The 24,666-nt window shown below is 37.0% G+C and overlaps 1 protein-coding gene across 1 annotated transcript in view; it reads left to right on the forward strand.

The window, feature by feature from the left end:
- Window positions 1-24,666, forward strand: part of Kcnh8 (potassium voltage-gated channel subfamily H member 8) — a 313,437-nt gene that overhangs the window by 199,559 nt on the left and 89,212 nt on the right. The window contains exon 7 of the mRNA XM_090355208.1: window positions 95-302. Coding sequence (XP_090211334.1) covers window positions 95-302 — 208 coding nt within the window. The remainder of the gene's footprint in view (window positions 1-94; window positions 303-24,666) is intronic.

The following is a 24,666-nucleotide window of genomic DNA, read 5'->3' on the forward strand; positions in this document are numbered from 1 at the left end:
AACTTCAGGAACTTTGGCAGGACGGTTGTCAATGAAAGCATATGGAAATTGTGCCAGCAGGGTACCAAGCTTTGCTGCTCCATTCCTACCACAGGTGTCTCTGGTGCATCTCCTTAAGACTGTACGGCTGCTGCGCCTTTTGCGTCTCCTGCAGAAGCTGGACCGTTATTCCCAACACAGCACAATCGTCCTGACTCTGCTCATGTCTATGTTTGCCCTCCTTGCACACTGGATGGCATGTATCTGGTATGTCATTGGAAAAATGGAGAGGGAAGACAACAGCCTTCTCAAGTGGGAAGTTGGTAAGGGCTTATGTTTGTCACAGTTTCCATTTTGAATATGAAAAGGGAGGGGGATCTAGAATTTGGAGGAGGTGAAGGATGAGTCTGTAAATATATTCTGTCTTAACAGCCGATCTGTCTTTTGCTCTTTTCTTCCTGGATGAATATCCATGATGCAAGTGATTTCATTTTAGTTTTGCTGTTCTCTTTAAGTGTCCTGAAAGAACTTACTTTTTGAGTCCACGGGTTAAATTTTCAAACTACAAATACTTGAGAAAAAAAAGACCTAATTTCTTCAAAATGGCCGGCAATGCAGTAGAAATGTTTAGATAAATAATGTGTGATAGTATCTTGACGTGTTCCAGTGCGGGTCTTATAACAATAAATCACTGGGAGAATGATCTATGCCCTACCATGGTAAGATTTTAAATCCTGAGAAAATAATTGCTTATGTTTGAGGAGCTGTGTGAAAGGAAAAGTTCCCTTCCTTTCTTTCCTTTCCTTTTTTTAAAGAAACTATCAAAATGATATACTTTCCGGGTGGGGGGGGAGGGAAATGGGGAAAAGGCATGAGAAGGGGAATCAATGTGTGAGAAGCATTGCACCTACTATGTGGCTAATGTAACTGTAACCCCTATATATGTTACAATAAAAAATAAATAAATGATATATTTTCCACACTTAACTTTCCATGAGCACTAAATATTTACCAATAGCATTTGGGAAGTTTGGTTTCTCCATAATCCATAGAAAATTTTTGCCAGTCTAGGGGCTTGAACTCGGGGCCCAATCACTGTCGTTGGGCTTTCTCAAGGCTAGAACATGACCACTTCAGCCACAGCACCACTTGTTGCTTTTTTGCTGTGTATGTGATACCGAGAAATCAAACCCAGGGTTTCATTCATGCAAGGCAAGCATTCTACCACTAGGCCACACTCCCAGCCCAATCCAATTTTGAGAGATTTTTCCAAGTGTTTCAGATTCATTTATGCAGAATTATGTAATACTATGCACATTTTTAAACTTGTGTTAACCACAGGAAATTATAGAAAATAAGAATTCTCAAGATCATAACCCTCTAACCAAAAATATTCTACCCCTTTTCACATTTTTATGCTTTAGAAAATTGTCCTGTACCCTCTATGGAAGATTTTTTTTTCCTTCCTTCATGTGGCAGTTAAGCTAATGACTTTCTTAGTTGGCTAGAAATCCTTCACTTAACTTTTCCATCAAAAGTCAATCCTAGGAAGTGGAGGTATGCATCAAGTGGAAGAGTACTATTCTTGAGCAGATAAAGCTCGAGGACAGAGTCCAGGTCCTGAGTTCAAGCCCCAGAACCAGCACCAAAACCAAAACAAAACAAACACAAAAAAAACCACTCACTCAAACTTTAGAATGAAACTCAGATCTTGCACAGGGATCCAACCACAGGATATTGTGTCTCAGAACAGGGGAAAACATTTTCAGCCAACATTTACCGGTAGTATGCACATGAAATATAAATGTTAGCTTTCCTGAATGCTTCTCTCTCGCCAAAGGCGTATACAAAACCTTCAAGAGGAATCTCTGGAGAACCAGTCAGAGATATCTGAAATCATTTAGAAGAAAGTGAATTTCTTGTTAAGGTCTGAAAATAATGCCCCTACCTATCTGCAATTAATATATTGTGAGAATTCTCTTCTCAGAATGAATGGTTTTCTTATCTTTCTTATCAAAGCACTTCTTGTATGCTTTGCTACAGTTCTCAATTCTCAGAAACCAAGGAAGGAGTCAAGAAAACCTCAAGTGAAAGCAAAAGTATCCCAGGTGGGGCTGGGACTGTGGCTTAGGGGTAGAGTGCTTGCCTAGATGCGTGAAACCTTGGGTTCAATTCCTCAGTCCCACATCAACAGAAAAAGTCAGAAGTTGAACTGTGGCTCAAGTGGTAGAGTGCTATCCTTGAGGAAAAGAGGCTCAAGGACATTGTCTAGGCCCCAAGCTAAGACCCCAGGGCTGGCAAAAGAAAAAGTATCCTAGGTAAAAATGAAGTTTGGTGGGACCATAGTGAGGAACAGACAGTATCAAAGCCTGAAGTATTCTATAACAATAGTTGGCCTTCATCAAAAACTCTAGTATGGGCTTAGTTCTCTCGAGTGCATTATAACCCTTGAGTGCTTTTTGTTCTAAATCCATAGTAAAATTGTGACATGACCTAATTTCTTTCAAACTCCAGACCCATATATTTGTATCAATTTGTAAGACCTGTCTAGTCTGACAGACTCCAGATGGGGGAAATTCATGTGACACACACTCTCAAATTACTTAGTTTATGTGAGTGAAGTTTAGTGTTTCATTTCCACTATGTCAATCTTGCCACAGACGTCCAGTCTGCCCATTGTTTTTTCCTCCCACAAATATCTCACAGTATTAATTATCTGTGAAAGTTGTCCACAAACAGCCAATAACCTGAAGCTCCTCTATGTTAGCCACTTGGTTGGTCCTGGTCCTGTGGCTCCGTATAATACAGAGGAGAGTGCCAAGTAGAACTGACCCTACCAAGATAGCTTTGGTGTGGGGCAATGGTTGGATGAGCACAGGGCAGGAGACAGGGGATTTTTCCCATCATCACGCTGACATCACTAACCAACTTATACTGTTGATCATTCGATCATCTGTTTTGGCCTCCATTTCTTTATTCTACAGCATGAAAGTTAATTTGTAAGTTCCATGTTATGCAGTTCTCATAGCAACACAAAGTTGATACTCTCTGTTCTGTACACATGTAAGTTCTTATTATAGCTCCGTTTCCAGGTAGGGTTAGGATTGGCTGGCTCATGTATTTATCAGGACTTCAAAACTCGTTTGGTGTAAAATAGGATATATACATGTATGATTCAATGGTTAGGTTTAGTTTCTGACTATATCGAATTTTATGCCCTATGGATGATGTTATAAATATCCAAATGGCCTTTGGGAGAAAAAAAAAAGGTCTCAAGTTTCACACTATCCAATGGCAACTGGTTTGAGGGCTTGTCAGAAACCATATCTGGTGACGGATGTATCAAGGATTTGGTAGTTTCATACAATAATAGAGGAGTAACTGAGCATATTTTTAGAGTATTAGATTTCCTGTCCAAACACCTCTGAAGATTATTAGGAAGGGACTATCTTTATTTTGTTGATAAATATTTTGTTTTTCAACATGGACAAGAACTTGCCCTTCCTACAAAATTACTTCTGTCATTTGTTCACTAAAAACATCCTCTAGGTGAGATTGGTATGCAAATTAAATAATTGCAACCTTTCCTAATTTTATAATAAATCAGATTAAATGCTAGGTTAATTTGATTTTAATGATGCAAATGTTTTCAATAGAAATCATACCTTTCCTGATATGATTAACATAAATCAAAAAGTTCATTACACCAAATACAATTACCATATGTATTGTTCTTTTCTGTTTGTGAGTTTAATATATAGAGCAGATCCATCTTCCTGAAGGAAAAATTCCTTGCCAAACACTGTCAATTGCTCTGAAATTATTTTTGTCCTCATTTTGTTATTGTTTAACCTAATACATACAGATAAACAGTATTTTGATATTTGTGTTAGAATAGATCAGAGTGTTTTAAAGATATTCATTATCACTGTCACCCCTTTATAAGATACCTATTTCTTCAAAGGAAAAATTTATGTGTATGGACTTGCTCTTACCAGAAGTTATGCAATAATTCCTCTGGCAGGGTCCTTTACTTCATAATTTTATGCATTTTAAATCTGTAGTTTAAGAAATGTCAAGATTTGGCTTATAGTTTCATGGCAGCATTTTAAACCAAAACAGACTTTAGTCCAATTCTTGGTTCATATACCTGATTCGATTTGATTATGCAAAGAATAAATGGTAGATCACACAAGTTCTACTGTGTGAATGGGGTAATCTGCTATGACTACAACTCTACCTCTGCTCTGGAGTACAGTTCTCAGCCTTAGCAAATACACATAAAAAGTATACAAGTTCAAATTCAGTGTTCAAGGTCATGCAGTTAATAAGTAATGATCAGGGTAGAAGAATCTAGCTTCCTCATCTAGAAATTATTCTTATAATTTTGAATATTGTAAAATTAATGAAGAAACCCCATTCAGCAAATTATTTCTTGCCAAGAAGACAAGAGATGAAGACACTGTTCATTTGAAAAAAAATTTAAGTACTTTTAGTATTCTCAGTCCTATATCACCAATGATCTTATGTCACCAAAGAAGAGAATGTATTTAATATCATGGAACTTAAAGTCTAGTGAGAAAAAAACAGACAGATAATTCAGTGGGTATATTATAATGCGGCTCACTCTCTGAGAGGCATATGCATAGAAGGGTGACAACAAAAATCTAGTGGTGATATTAGTGAAAACATCTCAGAAATGACCTGAGGTTTAAAGGGTGAGTTGGTCTTGTCTGAATAGGCATTGAGAAAGGAGCAACTGGGAGTGTAGGTTCAGTAAAATTATATAATATGGCCTAGAACTATGGCACAAAGATGACTGGGGCAGGAATAGTAATAAAGTAAAGGGCCAAAGGGTTAGACAGGCAGCAGAATCAGATCTTTCAAGACTGTGTATGCCAAGTACTGGAGATTATACTTTATCCTAAGGCCACAGCAAATCACAAAGTCCTTTCACAACAGATATCCTTTGAGTGCAGCGCATCAGGATATGGCAAGAAATTTTGCTCTGCTTTGTATTCAATATTTGTAAAATAGCAATGATAATAGTGGTCACCTCTGTGTGCCAGTATTAAATTATGTAATATATGTGAATCATTTATCTCTGAGGCCAGTGCTCACTATATATTATTATCTTTATAATTAGCATGATATCTTCTTCATCACAACCATTATTCTAATAGTTAACAGAAGCTGTAACTAACGAATACTTAAAATTGGACATGGGAAAGTTGCTTCAAAATTGCTCTAAAAGTATTCCTTGGGAATCACCAAAATAGATGGACTTAGAGATATGGCTGAAGTGATAAAGCACTAACCTTGAGTGAAAGAGCCAAGGGAGAGGGTCCAGATCTGAGTAGCTTATAACTTTGTTTTTGTGAGCTACTTCTTTGAACTTTAAGAGTGGATCTCTTTAATATAGTGATGCAAATTGATTCCATTTGAGATTGAGTTCAGATCCTTTTGTTTTCTGGTAGATTCCTAGATAGACCTGATGTGTGTAGTTCCCTTCACGGTACTTTGAGTATCATTAGGGTTTTTGTTTATTTGTTTGTTTTAATTTTCTTACTGTTATGGCCAATACTCAGATTAAAATTCAGAGGTCCAGGCTTGGTAGGGAGGTGCTGTGACACAAAAGTCAGGCCACCAACTCATATTTTGTTTAAATGCTTTTGGCCCAAGGTGGACCTTGAACAAAAGCAATCTGCCAGTCTCCTTCTGGACAGCTGGGTTACAAGTATGTGTGCCACAATATTGATCCAAGCAGTAAGATTTTAAAAATCTTAGAAATCATACTCTCAGTAATAAGCAGCCCTACCCAATGATAAGTCAGTGCCTCCTGCTTTTTCCCTTTGCGTGTCCTTTCCTATTTTCAATTCCCGGCATGTCTGAAAATGTGTGTGGATAAGGTTGATTCCTAATGGACCAAGGCAGACACCGAAAAGTAATTAACCTCACAGTTAAAGCCAAACAACACAGCCTTTAAAAGATTATCAGCAGAAACCATTTACAGTACTGTTAGTTCTGAGAAAGTAATCAACTGTTATTGGGTTTTAAAGAGCTTCCAATGTTTCTCTATTTCTTATGTGTTTGTAAGGTAAATCTACCTTCTAAATATAAGGAAAACATACGTCCTTTATTTCTGTGGGACTCTGATACATATTTTAAATAAAATGTGCTTCATTGTAAAATTAGAGAATGGATGTCTAGTATAAAGGTGAATTGTCTCTGCATTCTGCTCTTACATTTCCAAATTATTCAAGTATTTTAACAATGAAGGACAAGACAGTAATCAGATTTCACATCTGTAATCCTAGCCACTCAGGAGGCTGAGATCTAAAGGTCAAAATTTGAAGCTAGCTTGTGCAGAAAACTCCATGAGACTCTTACCTCCAAGCAAAAGGCCCAAAGTGGACGTGCAACTCAAGTGGAAGACTGACAGCCTTCAGTGAAAAAGCTGAGCAAGAACATGTAGGTCCTGAGTTCAAGCCCCCTAGTATCAGCACTGAAAAAAAAAGCTAAGAATATAAAAAAATATCCTTCATTGTGTGTTCTCAGTCCTTTGAAAGGAAACACTTGGGTTTCAGGAAGCAGAGAGAGAGAGCGAGAGAGAGAGATTATGGAAATGTATTGGGGGTTGTTTGGAAAGGAGGAAATAGTGCCCTGAAAACAGTCTCTACAATATACTTAGAGTCTCTGCACTAAATTTTCCAAAATATGTTCATACCTCTGCACACTGCAAATTACAGAAACTCCATGGCTGGGTAAGTTTGAGAAAAGCAACATAGTCTATGCTGTGCTTAAGGACTGGCCAGGTTTGTTAGCTGGTTTGTTTCCTCCAGAAACAGAGGAGTTTGAACTTCAACCCACATGTTCATCAATGTGTTTTTCCCTCATAATTCTTCCCTTTGGTATGCATTATTGTTTCTCTATCAATATTTATGCATTGGGAGTTGTAAAAAACATATTTTAGAGGCACAATGGTGGCTCACGCCTGTAATCCTAGCTACACAGAAGACTGAGCGCTGAGAGTCACCATTCAAAAAGTTCATGAGACTTTTATCTCCAGTTAACCACCCAAAAGCCGCAAATGGAGCTGTGGCTCAAGTGAAAGAATGAAAAGAAAATCCACCAGATAGCACCTAGGCTAGTGAAGAAAAGAGGAAAGGAAAGGCAAAATGAACAACTGAGGAAAAACAATGACTAAATTCGTATCCTAATAGGAAAAATAAAGATGACTCATGTTTTTTAACACATAAGATATCACACTTATCATCTCACAGAAAATCTTTTTGTAGATTTTCTTCTGTACAGTAGAGAATATAACCCCAACAGCTAACTGACAGCCTAAATATGATTGTGTATATTTTTGTTTAATAATAACATATAAGCACACACATGTCTATATGAATGCACATACATATATGTATGTGTAAACATATTTATCTCTAGCTCCAGAGGCATATATCATGTACCAAATATTATATGTTTATATTGATATACTATATATATATATATATCACATTCCATACCAGAAACTCCTGCCATTGGGTTCTTCTCCTGTTATTGACCAAATATTGAATCTATGCATGATATACGTATTGGAATGAATTCAGGAATTAATGTAGGAATAAACAATACCACATAAGGAAGAAGTTCTGACATCAGTCATTCTTCAGTGTTTAGAAATGAATTACACTTTCTTATAATTAAACAATGATATACTCATTTGGTTAAAACTGGGATTTGATAAACTATACACAAGAAACTACAACATAATCTAATTTTAAAGAGATTCTGCTTTTATTGATAGTCTCTTTTCTTTTTCTTTAGTGTGTGTGTGTGTGTGTGTGTGTGTGTGTGTGTGTGTGTGTGAATGTTGATACTGGGGCTTGAACTCTGGCCTGAGTGCTGCCCCTGAGCTTCTTTTTGCTCAAGGCTTAGCACTCTACTACTTACTTCAGCCACAACTATACTTTCAGATTTGTGTGTGTGTGTGTGTGTGTGTGTGTGTGTGTGTGTGTGTGTGTGTGTTATAATCGTGGACTTTTCCTGTCAAGGCTGGCTTTGAACTATGACCCTCAGACCTCACCTTTTTGAGAAGTTAGGATTTCAGACACGCGGCACTGGCTTGATAGTCTATTTTGATTCTGATCTTTTCTCCCCTATCTGAATTCTTAACTTCCTCAGTCAAATCATGACTGATGAGTTACTATTTTGTTTCTCTCTCCAAAGACCTTATGATATCAGAGAGTCATTACTATCAGGTGAAATACTAAAAAGTGTTATGATATAAAGTAACAGTAATATAAAGTCAAAAAACTACTGAAGTGTTCATAAGCATCATTTATTAAGGTGCTTTGCTTTTCAGGTTCATAAAATATTAACTAAGCCACTGTAACCTTGTCTAACTTGTTCATCTGTTTTGTTTTTTTTCAATCTACTTCTGTCTTTTTTACAAGTAATAAACATATACTCCATTCTCTAATTATTCCTCTAACTTTCTTACAATCTCAGGAAAACAGTTGTTAGCTTCTTTCTAGGTTTCACCCTTTAAAATGAATTATTACTTGCTTTTTACTTGTTAATTTAAATTGCTAGTAAATTTATATGCATTTATAGGCCTTCAATTTATGGACTTGCTAAAGTAAAAGCTTTCATTATCATTCTAAGCAATGAAAAATATATTGCAATCATTAGTCTATATGTTTATTATGGAAAATAATAAGTCTCCAGGCACTGACTACAGCATAAGTATTATGTATTGACTGATCTTATGTCTCTGATTTGAAATGTAAAATTTCCAAGTTCTTACAGAAAAGCATAGCTCTGGGTCACTTACCCTATGTTCTAACTGAAATGAGCAAGGCAAATACATTTTGATGAAGAAATAAAAACCAGAAGCACAATGTCATCTTGAGAATGAAGAGATTTTGAGCAGTTAATAACTTATGGTCAGGGCTACTTCTTTAGAAATATAATGGTCATCTCAAATGGGTTTTATATTATGTCCCCTGATATTTACCATACAGATTTTAGAAGCCCTATATAGCAATTATCAGATCTCAGCCTCCTGAGCAGCTAAGATTATAGGCATAGACCACTCGCACCTAGTCAAGGGCTGAAAACATGCCATATAGGACATATTAATTTTAGAGTGGCCCAAAGGCAATTTGCACATTCAAAGGAGAAAAAGAATGAAAGCTAATTGTTGGTAGCCAAGAGGAGTTGATTTGAGGTTTGGATATATTTAATCAGTCAATTAATTAGCTAATTAATATTATAAATGCGCGTATGGTTTCCCATTATAATTAATGGAATAATTTATGTATTCCCACTAATTTAAGATGGCATTTTAATCATATTTAATGATGACTTATGACTGTGTACTTATGACAGTTATTAGGCTTCATTTTTCTTCCATTGACAGTCTAATTTTGCACCAATATGTCAATTTTGATTACTGGGTGGCTTAAAATTTTAGGACTATTCTAGTCTCTGTACCCACCCATTTGAATCAATATCAGTATCAGAAGAAAATCCCCTGCACTGCTAATTTTAGTTATTAAATTCAGAAAACTAGTTCTTTACAACATTGAGAAATTCTGGGTATACATTTGTCATGACATTTAATCTCTATTTATTCAATTTATTTTTGAATATAAGTAAATGGCATTTTGTCATTCCCTTTGTACAAGTTATATATATATATATATATATTTCTTAGTTAATTTATTTTTCACTTGTAAGTGGAATCTGTTCCCCATTAATTCAATTCTAGCATTACTGAATAAGAAAAATAAAGCAGCTTTTAATAATATTTTGTAGAAATCTTAAATAACACATATCTAATTGTGGTTAATAATTTTCTTTAATTCCTTATAGTATAGAAAAAAATGTTATATCTAGTCAATTTCTCCCTGATCTCTAACATTGGCAATGTTCTTGACTATAGACTTGAGAAAGGTAATTTAGTTTAAGTAACTGATCTTATTAAGACATTTTACCAAAAAGATGTTTTATATATTTGTAGTGTCATTGATGCTTTGATAATGAACAAAACTTTATGCATGAGTCTCAAAAAAACTTAAATAAAAGAAAAGAAGTTTGATAGGACAATTTTCTTTGCCTTGAGATGAGGTCCATTCTAACCAAGTTGTTCCACTAATTGATCTTATGGACTCAGAAATGCATAAAACTATAATTGTCCCAATAATCTTTCTCCAGAAAAAAAATGCTTACCTGATTTCCACTAACTTTGAATCCTTGAATTGTAAACCTCATTAAAACTGAGTGGATATTCTTAGTCTTTGGCAATGACAAATTGTTGTGTAAATATAAATCGAATTTTTTCTATTGTTATTTGTTTATGAGATCCTTTTAAATAAAACAAGAAACGGTTCTAGAGCTAAATGACCTCTAAGTTTATTTCCAACATGAAGATTTGACTATATCACCTGTCTTCTGCCAGAATCTTATTTGAGTTGTGGACATGTTTCTAGTCAAAACTAAAAACTTGGTCTTCTTGAATTGCTTTGTTTTGAAGTTCTTAACCTTTGAAGGATTTTACCCATCATCGGGTACATTCGATTTTATGACACAAACATCATATTTCAGATGACATGTTTAACAAATAAGTATTCAAGAAGGGAACCTCTATATACAATCACAGGCACTTAGTTTTCAGAACATAATCAAAATTAGGCTAAGCGTCTGTATCTCATAGATAGGTATTAATCAATGTAATAAAACGTTATGTCTATAGAGTCATAAGTTTTTGTCTATGTATCAACTTATGTCTTTTAATATGCTAGACATCTCCCTGATAGTAGGCATGTTCTTAATATTATGCAATAATTACTTAATCTTTACTTTCAAATTAAGGAAAACAAAGCCAGATTCCCTACTGTATTTCCATTCTCACTCTTCCCTCTCTTCTCCAGCTTTCCATTCAAAAGCTGGTGCATAAGCAATTTCTTAAACATTTCTAATATTGCGCAAGTGTACTAGAAAATCTGCGTTTGCTAATATTTTGTTGCACTATTTTTTTTTTTGCTTGAACTCTGGGCATGGGTGTTGTCCTGGGCTCTTCAGCTCAACACTACCGCCTTATCCTTGAGCCACAGCCCCACTTCCCATTTTCTAGTGATTAATTGGAGATAAGAGTCTCAGGGCTTTGTAGTGCCCCGGCTGGCTTTGACCGCAATCCTCAGATCTCAGCCTCCTGAGTAGCTAGGATGACAGGCGTGAGCCAGACTATTTTGTCTCACTATTTCTGTTAAATCACATCAAGTAGCAAAATTAGCGAGGTACCAGTGGCTCATGCCTATAATCCTAGTAACTCAGGAGCTGGAATCTAAGGATCACGGTTTGAAGTCAGCCCAGGCAGGAAACTCTGTGGGATTCTAATCTCCAATTAATCATCAAAAAGTCAAAATCGGGGCAGTCCATCAAGTGGTAGAGCACTACTAGCCTTGAGCACATACGTTCAGAGAGAGAGCCCAGCCCTTGAGTTCCATAACAGGCACACACACCAAAAAAATGTTCAGAAAATCAGTGGAATTAATGATATGATGATGATGATGATGATGATGATGATGATGATGATGATGATGGTAAAACCAATAACAATAACTGTTATAACATACATGGGCTTTTTCAGAGCAGTCTTCTTGGCTATCATGATGTATGCTGACTAACACACTCTGCCAAATGATGTTATTATCTTTTTGCACATGAGGAAACAGAGGCACATTGATTCAATAACTTGAACAAGATCCTACAGGCACTATACACTGGAGTTGGGACTTCTATTTTCCTTTTTATGTTTTTACTTTCACACTGAGATTTTAAAAATATTTTTTATGATAGCAAGTGGAACTCTTATTTACCTATAACTTTATTAGAATTCTATTATGTTATAAACAACTTATTCTCTTGGTTGATTTATACACTCCTATAGTAAAGGAAAATTTGTTGCTTATTATAACTTTTAGGTTGTAAGCACTGAACAATTAAATTCAATTTTTCATATGCATGTGTGGATTGATATATGCAAGAATTTATGTGTGTCGGCTATGGACAAGTATACTTCATTTTTTTTCTTTTTTTTATTGTAATTAGTAAAAGGGTTACATGATATTTGCCAGATAGAAGGTGCATTAATTCACATACATTGATAACCTTTCACATGTCTTGGTACCCATTTCCCTCCCCCCCACACCCCCCACCCGTCTTGGTTTTCCCCCCTTCCTATCAAATTTCAAATATCCAAATACAAATAAATTCAATATATCAGATAACAAAGTGAGATACTATACCAATATGAGATAACCAAGGGACAGCAAAGGAGATGAGAGACAACATAGTACATTAAGGACAACAATCATTCATTATATGGCTTTTGTTTCAATATCCTGGAGGTCCTTTCAATTAGCTTCACATTATATGGCCTTATGTATCAAGATTTTGCTCTATTGCAAATCTCTGCTAGTAGAGCCCAAGGTTTCTACTGATTATGACAAATGAGGGAAACCATTGAGCCTAAGTTCCTTTGAGTCTGGCTTATTTCACTTAATATGATTTTTTCTAAGTCTTTCCATTTCCTAACAAATGGGGCGATGTCATTCATTCTGACAGCAGCATAGAATTCCATTGTGTACAAATACCACAACTTGTTGATCCACTCATCAACTGAAGGACATCTAGGTTGGTTCCATATCTTTGCTATGGTGAATAGTGCTGCAATGAACATTGTTGTGCTAATGGATTTAGTATGTCCTTGTTTCTGGATGGTTGGGTAAATGCCAAGTAGTGGAATTGCTGGGTCATAGGGGAGTTCTATGTTTAGTCTTTTGAAGAACTGCCATACTGCTTTCCATAGTGGTTGAACGAGTTTGCACTCCCACCAACAGTGTAGTAGTGATCCCTCCTGGCCACATCCCCTCCAGCATCTGTTGTTATTTGTTTTTCTGATCCTGGCCATTCTAACTGGAGTGAGGTGGAATCTTAGAGTTGTTTTGATTTGCATTTCTTTTATGACCAGAGATGTTGAGCATTTCTTCATGTGTCTATAGGCCATTTTTGTTTCTTCTTCAGAGAAGACTCTAAGTCTTTGGCCCATTTTTTGATGGGATGGTTGTTACTTTGGAGGTTAGTTTTGGAGTGATTCAATTTTTTGAGTTGTTGATATATTTTAGATATGAGGCCTTTGTCCGTTGTTTGGTTGGTGAAGATCTTCTCCCACTCTGTAGGCTTCCTGATTAGTTTACTAGCTATGTCCTTTGCCATACAAAAGCTCTGCAGCTTAATGCAGTCCCACGTGTCCAGCCTTTCTCTGATTTGTTGTGATTCTTGGTCCTTATTAAGAAAGTTTCGACCTGTGCCAAGGAGGCTTAGTGTATCTCCTATTCCTTCCTGTAAAGTTTTCAGTGTGTCAGCTTTTACCTCCAGGTCTTTGATCCATTTGGAGTTAATTCTAGTGCAAGGTGACATTTTTAAAGGCCTTGTGCATCTGAGTTCATATCTATTGCCAAATTCTTCTCTGATAATTATACTCACTTATTAGTCTGTAATGATATATGTATATTCCTTCTCTAGATTCTTTCTAACATTGTGTGTGTGGTGTGTGTGTACACATATGTATACTGATAGCAGCTTTTTTTTGCTCATGGCTAGCTGGTGTTTTACCAGTGGAGTCAGGCCCTCAGTCTAGTATTTTGATGGAATCTCAGACTTTTCTTCCCAGGATGAGAAGGTCTCAGTTTTCTGAGTAGCTAAAATTATCAACATGAATGACCAGCTACTGGTTTACCAGCAATTTTAAATCAGCGTCTTTTATGATCTGAAAATCCCAGAGAAGATTATATTAAAAAGTGCATAACTCTTGTTCTGATTTCCTTTTTCCTGAGTTTGTGAGGTAGAACATCCTTTTAAAGTTATTTTAGCCAGCCTGCTTCTCTTTAATAAGTTAAATCAGGTCATTAATTTAAAACTTCTGTTCCTTCCTAAATAATCTATTTAAACACTGTGTATTTTTGTGTGTAAAAGTCTTTAAGTTATTACTCAGATTAAGAACTTTGAAGGTAAATCCTTTGCTTCTAACTTCTAATTATGTCCACTCATTGTTATAGAACTTATTGTAAGAATCTTTCAATATTTGTGAAGATTGAGTCTGTACATATATTTGTGCACTCAAAATGTGCACCTACATTTTAGTTCAAAGGCTTGGTATACCTACATTTCATCCATGTTCTAAGTTTAGGTATACACATACCATAGATAATTAATGCTACAACTTTTTCTTCAATTATAAAGTTATTCCATTTAGAATTTTTTCAGCTCTTTTTATCTCCCAATATTTCCAGTGCAGTTTTTGTAGTTCCTGTATTTGTTAGTTCCAACTTCTGAATTTAATACTAGCTATTTTTTACATTTTTGTTTTATTAAATTAAATTCAATATGTACTGAAGTTTCATTCTGCTAACTCTGGTGACAGATGAATTGTTTTATTATGTGATTTATTTTTTTTAATTTATATTGTAAGTACTTCCTCAGTAGGTCTTCTCTCTGCCAAAATTCTGTCCAACTTAAATGCAAAAGAAAATATTTAGGATCTTGGTTGTTGGCTTTTTTCTTGTTTGTTTATTTTGTTTTTTGTTTTTGTCAGTCATGGACCTTCAACTCTGTCCCTGAGGTCTTCAGCTCAAGGTTGCCCTACCCCTCGAGCCACAACGCCACTTACAGTTTTCTAGTGGTTAATTGGAGATAGGAGTCACATAGTCTTTAGTACTAGGACTGACTTTGAACCACGATCCTCAGATCTCAGCCTCTGAGTACCTAAGATTACAACCGTGCCCGGTTGTTTCTTTGTTTTTGTTAATGACAAAAGGACTTTTTGTGTTTTTTTGGTTTTGTTTTTGTTTTGCCAGACCTAGGACTTGAACTCAAGGCCTGGGTACTGCCCTAGGACCCTTTTTCTTCAAAGCTAGTTCTCTGCCACTTGAACCACAGCACCACTTCCAGCTTTTTCTGTTTATGTGGTACAGAGGAGTCAAACCCAGGGCTTTGTGTGTGCTAGGCAAGTACTCTACCACTAGGCTACATTCCTGGTGCAACGAGTACATTTTTAAAGTTTTCTTAGCTTCCATGTTCTTGTGCTTAATATGCATGCAAAACTTGATTGTTTTTAATTTCCCCAAAAGACTTATTTTATTAAACTGAAATTGTTGTTACTCTACCAAACTTGTGCATACATCAAGTAGAATCACATTGCTATCTCCTGAGCCTTGCATAGGCATGAAACCCAAGTCCGTAACATGATTGCCAGTCATTAGGAGAGCTCCATGTCTCTCCAGCATCAGCACCACTGCAGAATCAGCCAATAAATTCCCTTCTCATTTTTTCATGTTGAAGATTTCACATCTGGGGCCAGGAGTGTGGCCTAGTGGCAGAGTGCATGCCTAACATGCATGAAGCCTTGAGTTTGAGTCCACAGTATCACATAAATAGAAAAAGCCAGAAGTGGCGCTGTGGCTCAAGTGCAGAGTGCTAGCCTTGAACCAAAAGAGGCTCAGGGGAACTTGGAGTTTTGCCTAGTGATAGAGTACTTACCTAGCATGCACCGGAGTTCGATTCCTCAGTACCACATACATAGAAAAAAAAAAGCCAGAAGTGGTGCTGAGGCTCAAGTGGCAGAGCTCTAGCCTTGAGGAAGACCAAGGACAGTGCTCAGGCCCTGACCACAAGCCCAGGACTGGCAAAAAAGATGCTCAGGGACAGTGCCCAGGCCCTGAGTTCAAACCCCAAGACCAGCACAAAAATAAGTAAATAAGATAAAATGTCTCATGAAGGAGGACCAGGGCATACATGGATGAAGCAAGCCACCTGCTAAACTACTGATGGATGGTTCATGAAGAAGTTTTAATCTCATGTGAGCAATTAACTACTGCCGACCTCCAACACCAATACAGACAACATGTGGCCACATCTGAGAACGTGGGAGGCAAAACTATCTGAGGAATCTTTTCATTTCTAAGCAACGCAAACCATTTAGAAATTGGAAAGCCAAGTCTAAACATTCAAAAGAAAAATAGTGGTGATTCTGATCTGGTCCATCAATCACTAATTTAGCATCCCAGATTCAAGCTATAAAATGTGGTATGTGGGCTGGGAGTATGGCCTAGTAGCAGAGTGCGCACCTAGCATATATGAAGCTCTAGATTTGATTCCTCAGTACCACATACACGGAAGAAGCCAGAAGTGGTGTTCTGGCTCAAATGATAGAATTTTATCCTTGAGAAAGCCCAAAGACAGTGCCCAGGTGCTAAGTTAAAAAACCCAGACCTGGCAAAATAAAAAAACGTGAGATAGCCTCTAAAATAGCAGAGACTGAATTTTAAGAAGTTTAAATCTAGAGAGTGAAATACAAAAGAAAATCCTTCTTTGTATATTTTTCTGTTTCTTCCAGCTGTCCCTTTTGGAAAGGGACATAACAATTGGTTTTTAGATAATTGTTCTCAAACTCCACATATTTGTACTAATAAGTTTTTCCTCTGTTATCCTAATTGTGTGAATTTTTTATAAAGAAGTTTTGCATAAAGAAGAATTGCCACTATATTTTTGTTTGCTCCCTATGAGATTCTAACAAACATGGACATAACTCATAGATAGCTACATGAGAGTGGAAAAAAGATAATTAAACATGTATCTAAACTAATTGGACATCTGGCATAAAAATATCAAGGCCTTTTTTCCCTTTCTTGTCATATGTGTGTGGATGTGGGTGTTGCTTTTGTATAGGGGATTTTCCAAGTAGCTTCCAACAAAAGGAATAATTAAATATGTTTCCTAATGATCAAGTTTCTAAGGAAGCTACTGCCAAAACCTCGTTGCTAACCTATCTTTATTTGGACATTAGAATCTCTTCGTATTTTGGTTTTCTCTGTTTATCTGGAAAGGCAGAGGAAACTCCATTTTAATTTCTCAGAAACCCAGAGCCCAAAATCACACTCAGATTTAAGAGGCTACCACCTTTGCCTGTCAAAATCTGGTGATTCTCCCCTATTTTATGTGTCTGTATTTTTGTGATACAGATACCACATTCACATGTGGTACACAGCAAAACGTGGATAGCATGAAATCCAATATGAAGGACAGCTAGGCTCTAGTGGCTCACGCCTATAATCCCAGCTATTTAGGAGGCTGAGATTTGAGGGTCGTGGTTCAAAGCCAGCCCAAGCACTAAAAAGTCCATGAGACTCTTATCTCCAATAAAACAACAGAAAACTGGAAGTGGCACTGTGGCTCAAGGAATATGGCAGTAGCCTTGAGCTGAAGAGCTCAGGGACAAGGCCCAGGCCCAGAATTCAAGTCCAAAGACCAACACACATGCGCACACACACACACACACACACACACACACACACACACACACACACCACATCACATCACATCACATCACATCACATTTCTAAAGCCTCCAGATAGAAAACTCAGAGATTCCAGCCCAGTTAACCAGCAAAATGCTAGATTGGTGGCTGGCATTATGGTTGAAGTAGATAGAGTACCAACCATGAGCAACAGAGTGAAGGAGAGTGTGAGGCCTTAGGTATAAGCCCCAAACCCAGCAAAAATAAAAGTTAAGATAAAAAACCATGCATGGACACCTACCTTTATGTAGCTTCCACATCTTACATTCACTTATGTTTAAAGAAGACTCAGTTAATCTTTGACCTTGACTACCTTCTGTGAACTTACACTTAGTCTCATATGATAAAATATATATGTTCCAAGTGCAGACTTCAAAGCCTGGCCACTGTACCTACTGCAGGTGAGAATTTATGGGAGGGATGGTCTACACTCCACCTTATAAAACAGAGACAGGATTAGGGACTTTATAAGGTGGCTAGAAGGTTTAAATAATGTAAAGTAGTGATGAAACCCTTGCTATATATTCATTCCTTCCACAGCTATTTACTTTTCCTATTGTTTTAGCTCTTGTTATTATGGATGTGTTGACATTTTATTAAAATGCCTACAAGGACCGATGCATTCTTAAGAGATCCTGTGCAACTTTGGTGCTGTTACTTGTGATTGGAACAAATCTAGCCCACAATTCCTGCAGTCCATTCCAAAACCTGTTACTGGTGGCCAGAGACTTACTACAGTCTTATTTTTAGCAATCTTTTTAGCCTGAAATGGAATTCTGTCAAGGTTGGGGTGTTTTTTTTTTTGAGTATGATATCCAGAAGCAGAGCAGTATTTCTAATTTTATCATCTGGCCAGAAAAAAAAATCACGCTCCAGTGCTAGGTAATTTCATTAATTTTTAAATGGACTGGTTTAGGTTTACAGGTTGCAACTGTTCTGGTGGCTGCCAAGGTTTATTTTGAGATAGGTGATAACTGTTGGTGACTCACTAGGGAGTCAGGCAAGAAACACATGAAGAGTCAATTAGTATATGAATCCAGTCCAGATCAAGTCAACAGTAAGGGTCTACAATTCCAAGTACCATAGCATATTTTTTGTGCTTCATGCAAAATAATAGTAACAATTAATAATAATAAGGAAATATATAGTAAAAGCTAATATATAGCAATATCAGTTATGTCTGCCTACAGAACAGGTAGAGATGCTTAACTGAATAATTAAGCATTCTTTATTTGGCAACTGAGATTATATGACTATCGGTAGCTTATCTTTTGACAACATGTTTAATGAGTTATGTAAATGACTCATAATACGGTAGTCATTCTTAACAAATGACATCATCACATTGTGTTGTGTGCATATGTGTATGTGAGAAAGAGAAAGAGATAGACAGAGAGACAGACAGTCAGATAGATAGGTAATGTATTATCAAGTTATAGAATCAAATTAATAGATTTCTCTTTCTATTCCTTATACTCCTGGTTTTTCTTCTTGTGGTTCCTTTTCCTTTACCTTTCTTTGTGTGTGGACACTGTCTTGAGCTTTTATGCTCAAGGCTAATGCGCTATAGACCACTTTTAACCAAAGTTCCACTGCTGGTTTTCTGGTGTTTAATTGGAGATAAGAGTCTCATGGACTTCCCTGCCCAGGCTGGCTTTGAACCATGATCCTCAGATCTCAGTCTGCTGATCAATGTCACCTCTTTTAATATTCTCACCCACCCTTCTCACCTCATTCCTTCCCTCAAGTTTCTTAAGTTTTAGGTTATGTATTGAATATTTTATCATTAAAAAAGAAACTTATATATACAATGCACTTTTATTGTTGTATCCCTTCATAAAGGGAAATCACTTGCATAAAGACCAGTAAGTGTTCAGTTCTAGGACAAAACACCAGATTAGACTTTGGAAATCTGCAGGTGCTTAGAACAGGAAAACTAAGCATGGGAATTGGTATCATCTGAAAAAGATGACCTTCTAGCAGGATGGAGGTGAAGCTGTGATATTAATGACCTTACTGTTAATAATTGGAAATGCTAATGGAATATATGGTCCTCAGAAATAGGATTGAAGTGTTTTAGAGGATTACACACAAAGATCTATAATCAATATGTTTTTCCTCAGATTGACAGAGTGAGACTCTGGCAAAACAGCCAATGAGATAGCTGTTAGATTGTATATTTTTGAGATTTCTCAAACCTCCAAGGCAGTAATACTGATTGTCTCTTTGGAGTTCGACTCTACCACAAAGAATATTTGATTAACCCAAAATTGTTTAAAAATTGATACAGCAAACTTGAGACATAAAGCCAATTTAGACTTACTCTATTTGGTCAGAGGCTAGATGTCATTTGATTCTGTAAGTTAAATAACAGTGAGAATGAGCTCCAACTTTCTCAATATTTCCATTTTCCATGACAAAATGAAATGGTCTTTGAACAAAGAGGAAACTGAACACACACACACATGCACGCACACACACACACACACACACACACACACACACACACATTCACACACAAGAACCAGACATCCTAAAACATCACTTCTACATTTGCCTTCTTTTAAGTTAACTGTATTTTTCCTTTTGGTACTTTAACTTTGGCCAATTTTATTCTGTACTTTTGCTTTTTGTCCAATACATTTTTCTTTCCTTTCCAGTCCATTTTCATGGACCTTCTTTCTCCTTTATGTTCCTGTATAACCTATCTCTCCTTTCTAGAGAGTTCTTTCATTTTTTCTGCTGTCTTGAATTGGTGGTGGTGGGTAGGAATATTGCCAGGTTTTGGTGCTATCACAAGTGGAAAGTGCCAAAGGTCAGAGTGGACGTGAACAAGAGCAGGAATCTGGAATCCAGTACAAAGGAATGGAGGCATATCAAAGGAAGCTGGGCCCAGGAGGTCTTTATGGAGAGTTGGCTCTAGATATGGTCTAGACATGCCGAAGTCCATTAAAACTTCATTGCAATTGCCAAATATGTATGTGTACACAGAGAGCTAGTGTCTGTGAGTGAAAATAGAAGCCTTTGAATAGGATGGGTAAAAGGTGATGCAAAGTACTTAGTTTTAATTGGCCTAAGAAATTACACAGGACAGTGAGTTCTCCTAAGAAAAAGTCATGAGGCCTTTAATTTCTCTCTGAAGTGTGACTCTGACCCATATAAAATCTCTTGCAAAGTCCGTAAGAGAGAAAGCAAAGAGTGCTATTCCTGGAAATTGAAGCATTGAGAAGTTGCGAGTTCAACCTGTGGTTCCAAAAAGCCAAGCCTTTGCATACACACCATAGAAACCTGCCATTTCCCGCCAGTTGTCTTTGTAATAATAGCCAAGGCTCCTGAGGGAAGGAAGGAGGCCTCACTGAAGTTTCCATACTCAGAATAAAAATGGGACCAGGTTCACCAACCAGATGGCCTAGATGATGACAAGCAAGCAGAAAGAGGTCAACAGAAGAAATTCCTCTCTAAGCAAAGCAGTGATCTCTTATACTGTGCTCTCACTACTAACAAGTTAAGACCTGAGGATCACGGTTCCAAGACATTCTAGGAGACAAATCTGAGGGATTCTACTAAAAAGCTAGAATTGGAACTGTGTGTGGCTCAAGTGGTAGAGCACTAGTCTTGTACACAAAGGCAAAGGGAGGGTGCTCTCGGGCCCTGAGTTCAAACTCTACTTCTATCACATATACACAAAGAATTTCCATTTTCACTAGAAGGGTACATCAAATAGGTCGAAAAACCTACTAAGGAAGTCATTTCTCTAAGAGAGATGAAGTCTTCCAAAATGCATTTATGTCAAAACCTTGATTAGGCTGACAAGTTCAGCAGTGTAATGAGCTAACATTCAAATAAATCCAGAATCTAAAGCCTGTTCTTCTCCTCAGCAGATATCTAACCTTTGGTCAGTTCTTGTTTTAACCTAAGTAATAACATTCTGGTATTGACCTCTTAGCCTTTAATCCCTAGTCCTTCCAGTTGTGAGCACGTAAAATGGTCTTTAAAGATGAATGCATAAATGAGTATTACGATTCGGCACTTTATCAAAAGGACTTGAGCAACATCAGTGAAAATTGATTCTAGAAAAGATTCCGCATGTTGTCCACTGAGGATTTTCAATATTTCTTAATGAAAGTGCCTTTTGTAAGCACGAATCATATAAAGACCCTTTATTTCCAAAAATGGTGAAACCATGAATATTATTTTCTACATATATAAATTCGAAACTCTGGGGTTTATATTTAATACAGATTTTCACTGAGGGTTATTTTAAGTCTGCATAATTTTCAGTTAAATAGAATATCCTCATTCCATTAAAATAGCAATAACTATAATAACTTCATGTTTTATTATGTATAATACTGAATTTTGCTGTACACATTATGTGAACCATGCCATTAAAGCTCAGAGCAGTTGATGGTGTGAATTAATGTCATGTGCTCCATCTTAGCGAGGAGGAAACAAAGACACACACACACACACACACACACACACGCACGCACATGCACACACAAGAAATTTTGCATCTACTAAGTAGCAGGCAACATACTTCCAATGCACTTTTACAGGATGTATTACTGGCTTTCTGAATTGTTAAAGTTTACAGCATTATTTTAGTCTGACACCAGCCTCTCTTCTCATGTTTCTTTCTATGGCTCCTATATCATTTTGCTTCTCTGCACACCATCTACTTATTCCCAAGCCATCACCCTTTAAGTCTCCTTTGTATGTCAGTTTTTTTCTCTGTGTCTCTGTCTCTCTGTCTATCTCTGTGTACTTCTCCCCTCCCTCCCCCTCCCTCTCCCCTTCCTCCTCCCCCTCCCCCTCCCTGTGGTACTAAGGATCAAGTCATAGAGCAACATTCTACCACTTGAGTTATACCCACAGTCCTTTTGCTTTAAGTATTTTTCTGATAGGATGTTGTATTTATGCCCAGGCTGGCAGAGACCACTGTCTTACTATTTTGGAGCCGAAATGATAGGTTTGAACTACCATGCCTATCTTAGATCTTTCTTTTTAAAGTGAAACTAATCAGGAAGTTTATTAGGATACACTTTCACTAAATGGAAAGTGACTCCTCTCTGGTGTGAGAAAACAATGCCCAGCTTTTATTCCTTGAGATGTGGTCATGTGAACATTTTACCTTGGCTCCCCCCAAACTGTGGTTTTCCTGATCTCTTGTCTCCAGATTTGCACGGTCTCCAGGTGTGAGGCACAATTGAACCCCTTTCAGTCTTTCTACCAGGTTCCTATCATCTTGTGTTCACCTCTAGGCCAATCATGCACACATGTCTGCCCAGTAAATATTTATTTTGGAGTGTTTAATCAAATTCCCACTGCATACTCCCACTTCATACTCCATTGAGCCATGACAAAAAGTTAGTTGTGTGATTTTAAATGCACTACTAGGCATATGCATCACAACTAACTCTACCAAAGAAAAAGGATGCCATCTCAAAGTTGGCGTTTGTATTTCGAGACTTAAGCATTTCCTAAAAATTTGAACTGAAGGTGTTTGAAGAGAGTATCAATACCAAGTAGAAGATAAATAAAATCTAGTGTACTCTTTTTCTAAAATACTGTATGTGACAGTCAAGTATATTTATTATACAGTTTTTGTTATATATAGTTTGTTATAGGCAGTTCTTATATAATTTATTATATAGCTATTTTTGTAATGGAGAGGATAGGAAATTTATCTCCCTCTAACGTACATGGAAGAAATCTAATTAGAACTTCTAAGTTTTAGAAAGCAAGATAATAGCAAGATAGTATAGACCTTCCCGTGAATGGATATAACCCTATTTGTGTAAGATAAATGGCTTCTAGTCAACCAGTAGGAAAAATGGAGAGGTGCTTGGCAGATTTTAAACCTATTAGTGCTATTTTTCCTCTAGCGTTGTACTATTTTGAGTCTTTGAGAGCAAAAGGGAACAAAAAAAAGCAAAAAAGGAAATTTAGAACTGATAAGAAACCTTTTATCTTACCAATAATAAAATGAAATGATATGGCCAGATTCAATTATCTTGATACAAATTGTCTTCCCGAAAGAGGGTTTTTGTCCTAATGCAGGCACAAGTGATGAGTGCTTTGGATTAAGATTTTCTAACCAAGTAAAAAGTTATCTGTCAAAGGAGCTCAGGCATAAGTGGGTGTCCTAGAAGCTGATAGAAGACAAAATAAACACTAGAACAATAAACCTACAGAAGAAATGTCCTGATGGGGTATAGCTCTTATTGCCAATTGTAAACCTTTTCCATAAGAAAGATAAATGCAAAGAGTTCATAGTGTGTGCTCTGCCAACTCAACCAGGAGCCTAATCTTGGTCACAGTTTCCTCTATTTTCAGTTGAGTTTCAGAAGCATTTGGAAGTGTCCTGGTTAGCGGGAAACAGATGGTCTGTTCCACTCCTTCCGGGGATCAACTGGGCAAGTCTACAGTAGCTTTTCCACTGTAGTTTCACATCGTTTCACACTACTTATTCTTTCTAGGGATTTCTTTTTTCTGGTTTCGGTTTGAGTGCAGGTGGTGATAGTCTATTTTGGCAGTTTAATCTTTAAATGAATCATTGCTTGACGAAATGTGATGTCTCAGGAATCAACCTGTATAATAAAGGCACTGGAGAAGCAAGGAATCCATGGAACATTCCTCAATCTAATAAAGGCTGTAACTAACAAAACCTGCAGCCAACATTATACTTAATGTGAAAAAAAAATCTCAAACTACTTCCTCTGAAGTGAGTAACAAGAAAATGATGTTCACTCTCTCCACTCTTCAATATAGTATTGGAATTCACAGCAAGAGCAACAAGGCAAATGAGAAATGAGGGAGACTGTTGGTCCTATGTTCCTTTCAGTCTGGCTTACTTCACTTAATAGGAATTTTTTCTCAGACTCTCCATTTCTTTGCAAATGGGGTGATGTCGTTCTTTCTGACAGCAGCATAGAATTCCACTGTGTACAAATACCACATCTTGTTGATCCACTCATCAACTGAGGGGCATCTGGGTTGGTTCCATATCTTTGCTATGGTGAATAGTGCTGCAATGAACATTGTTGTGCTAGTGGATTTAGTATGTCCTTGTTTCTGGACGGTTGGGTAAATGCCAAGTAGTGGAATTGCTGGGTCACAGGGGAGTTCTATGTTTAGTCTTTTGAGGAACTGCCATACTGCTTTCCATAGTGGTTGAATGAGTTTGCACTCCCACCAACAGTGTAGTAGTGATCCCTCCTGGCCACATCCCCTCCAGCATCTGTTGTTATTAGTT

Source organism: Megascapheus bottae, chromosome 2 (genome assembly GCF_031878675.1).
Source record: "Megascapheus bottae isolate mThoBot1 chromosome 2, mThoBot2.hap1, whole genome shotgun sequence".
Taxonomy (NCBI): Eukaryota; Metazoa; Chordata; class Mammalia; order Rodentia; family Geomyidae; genus Megascapheus; species Megascapheus bottae.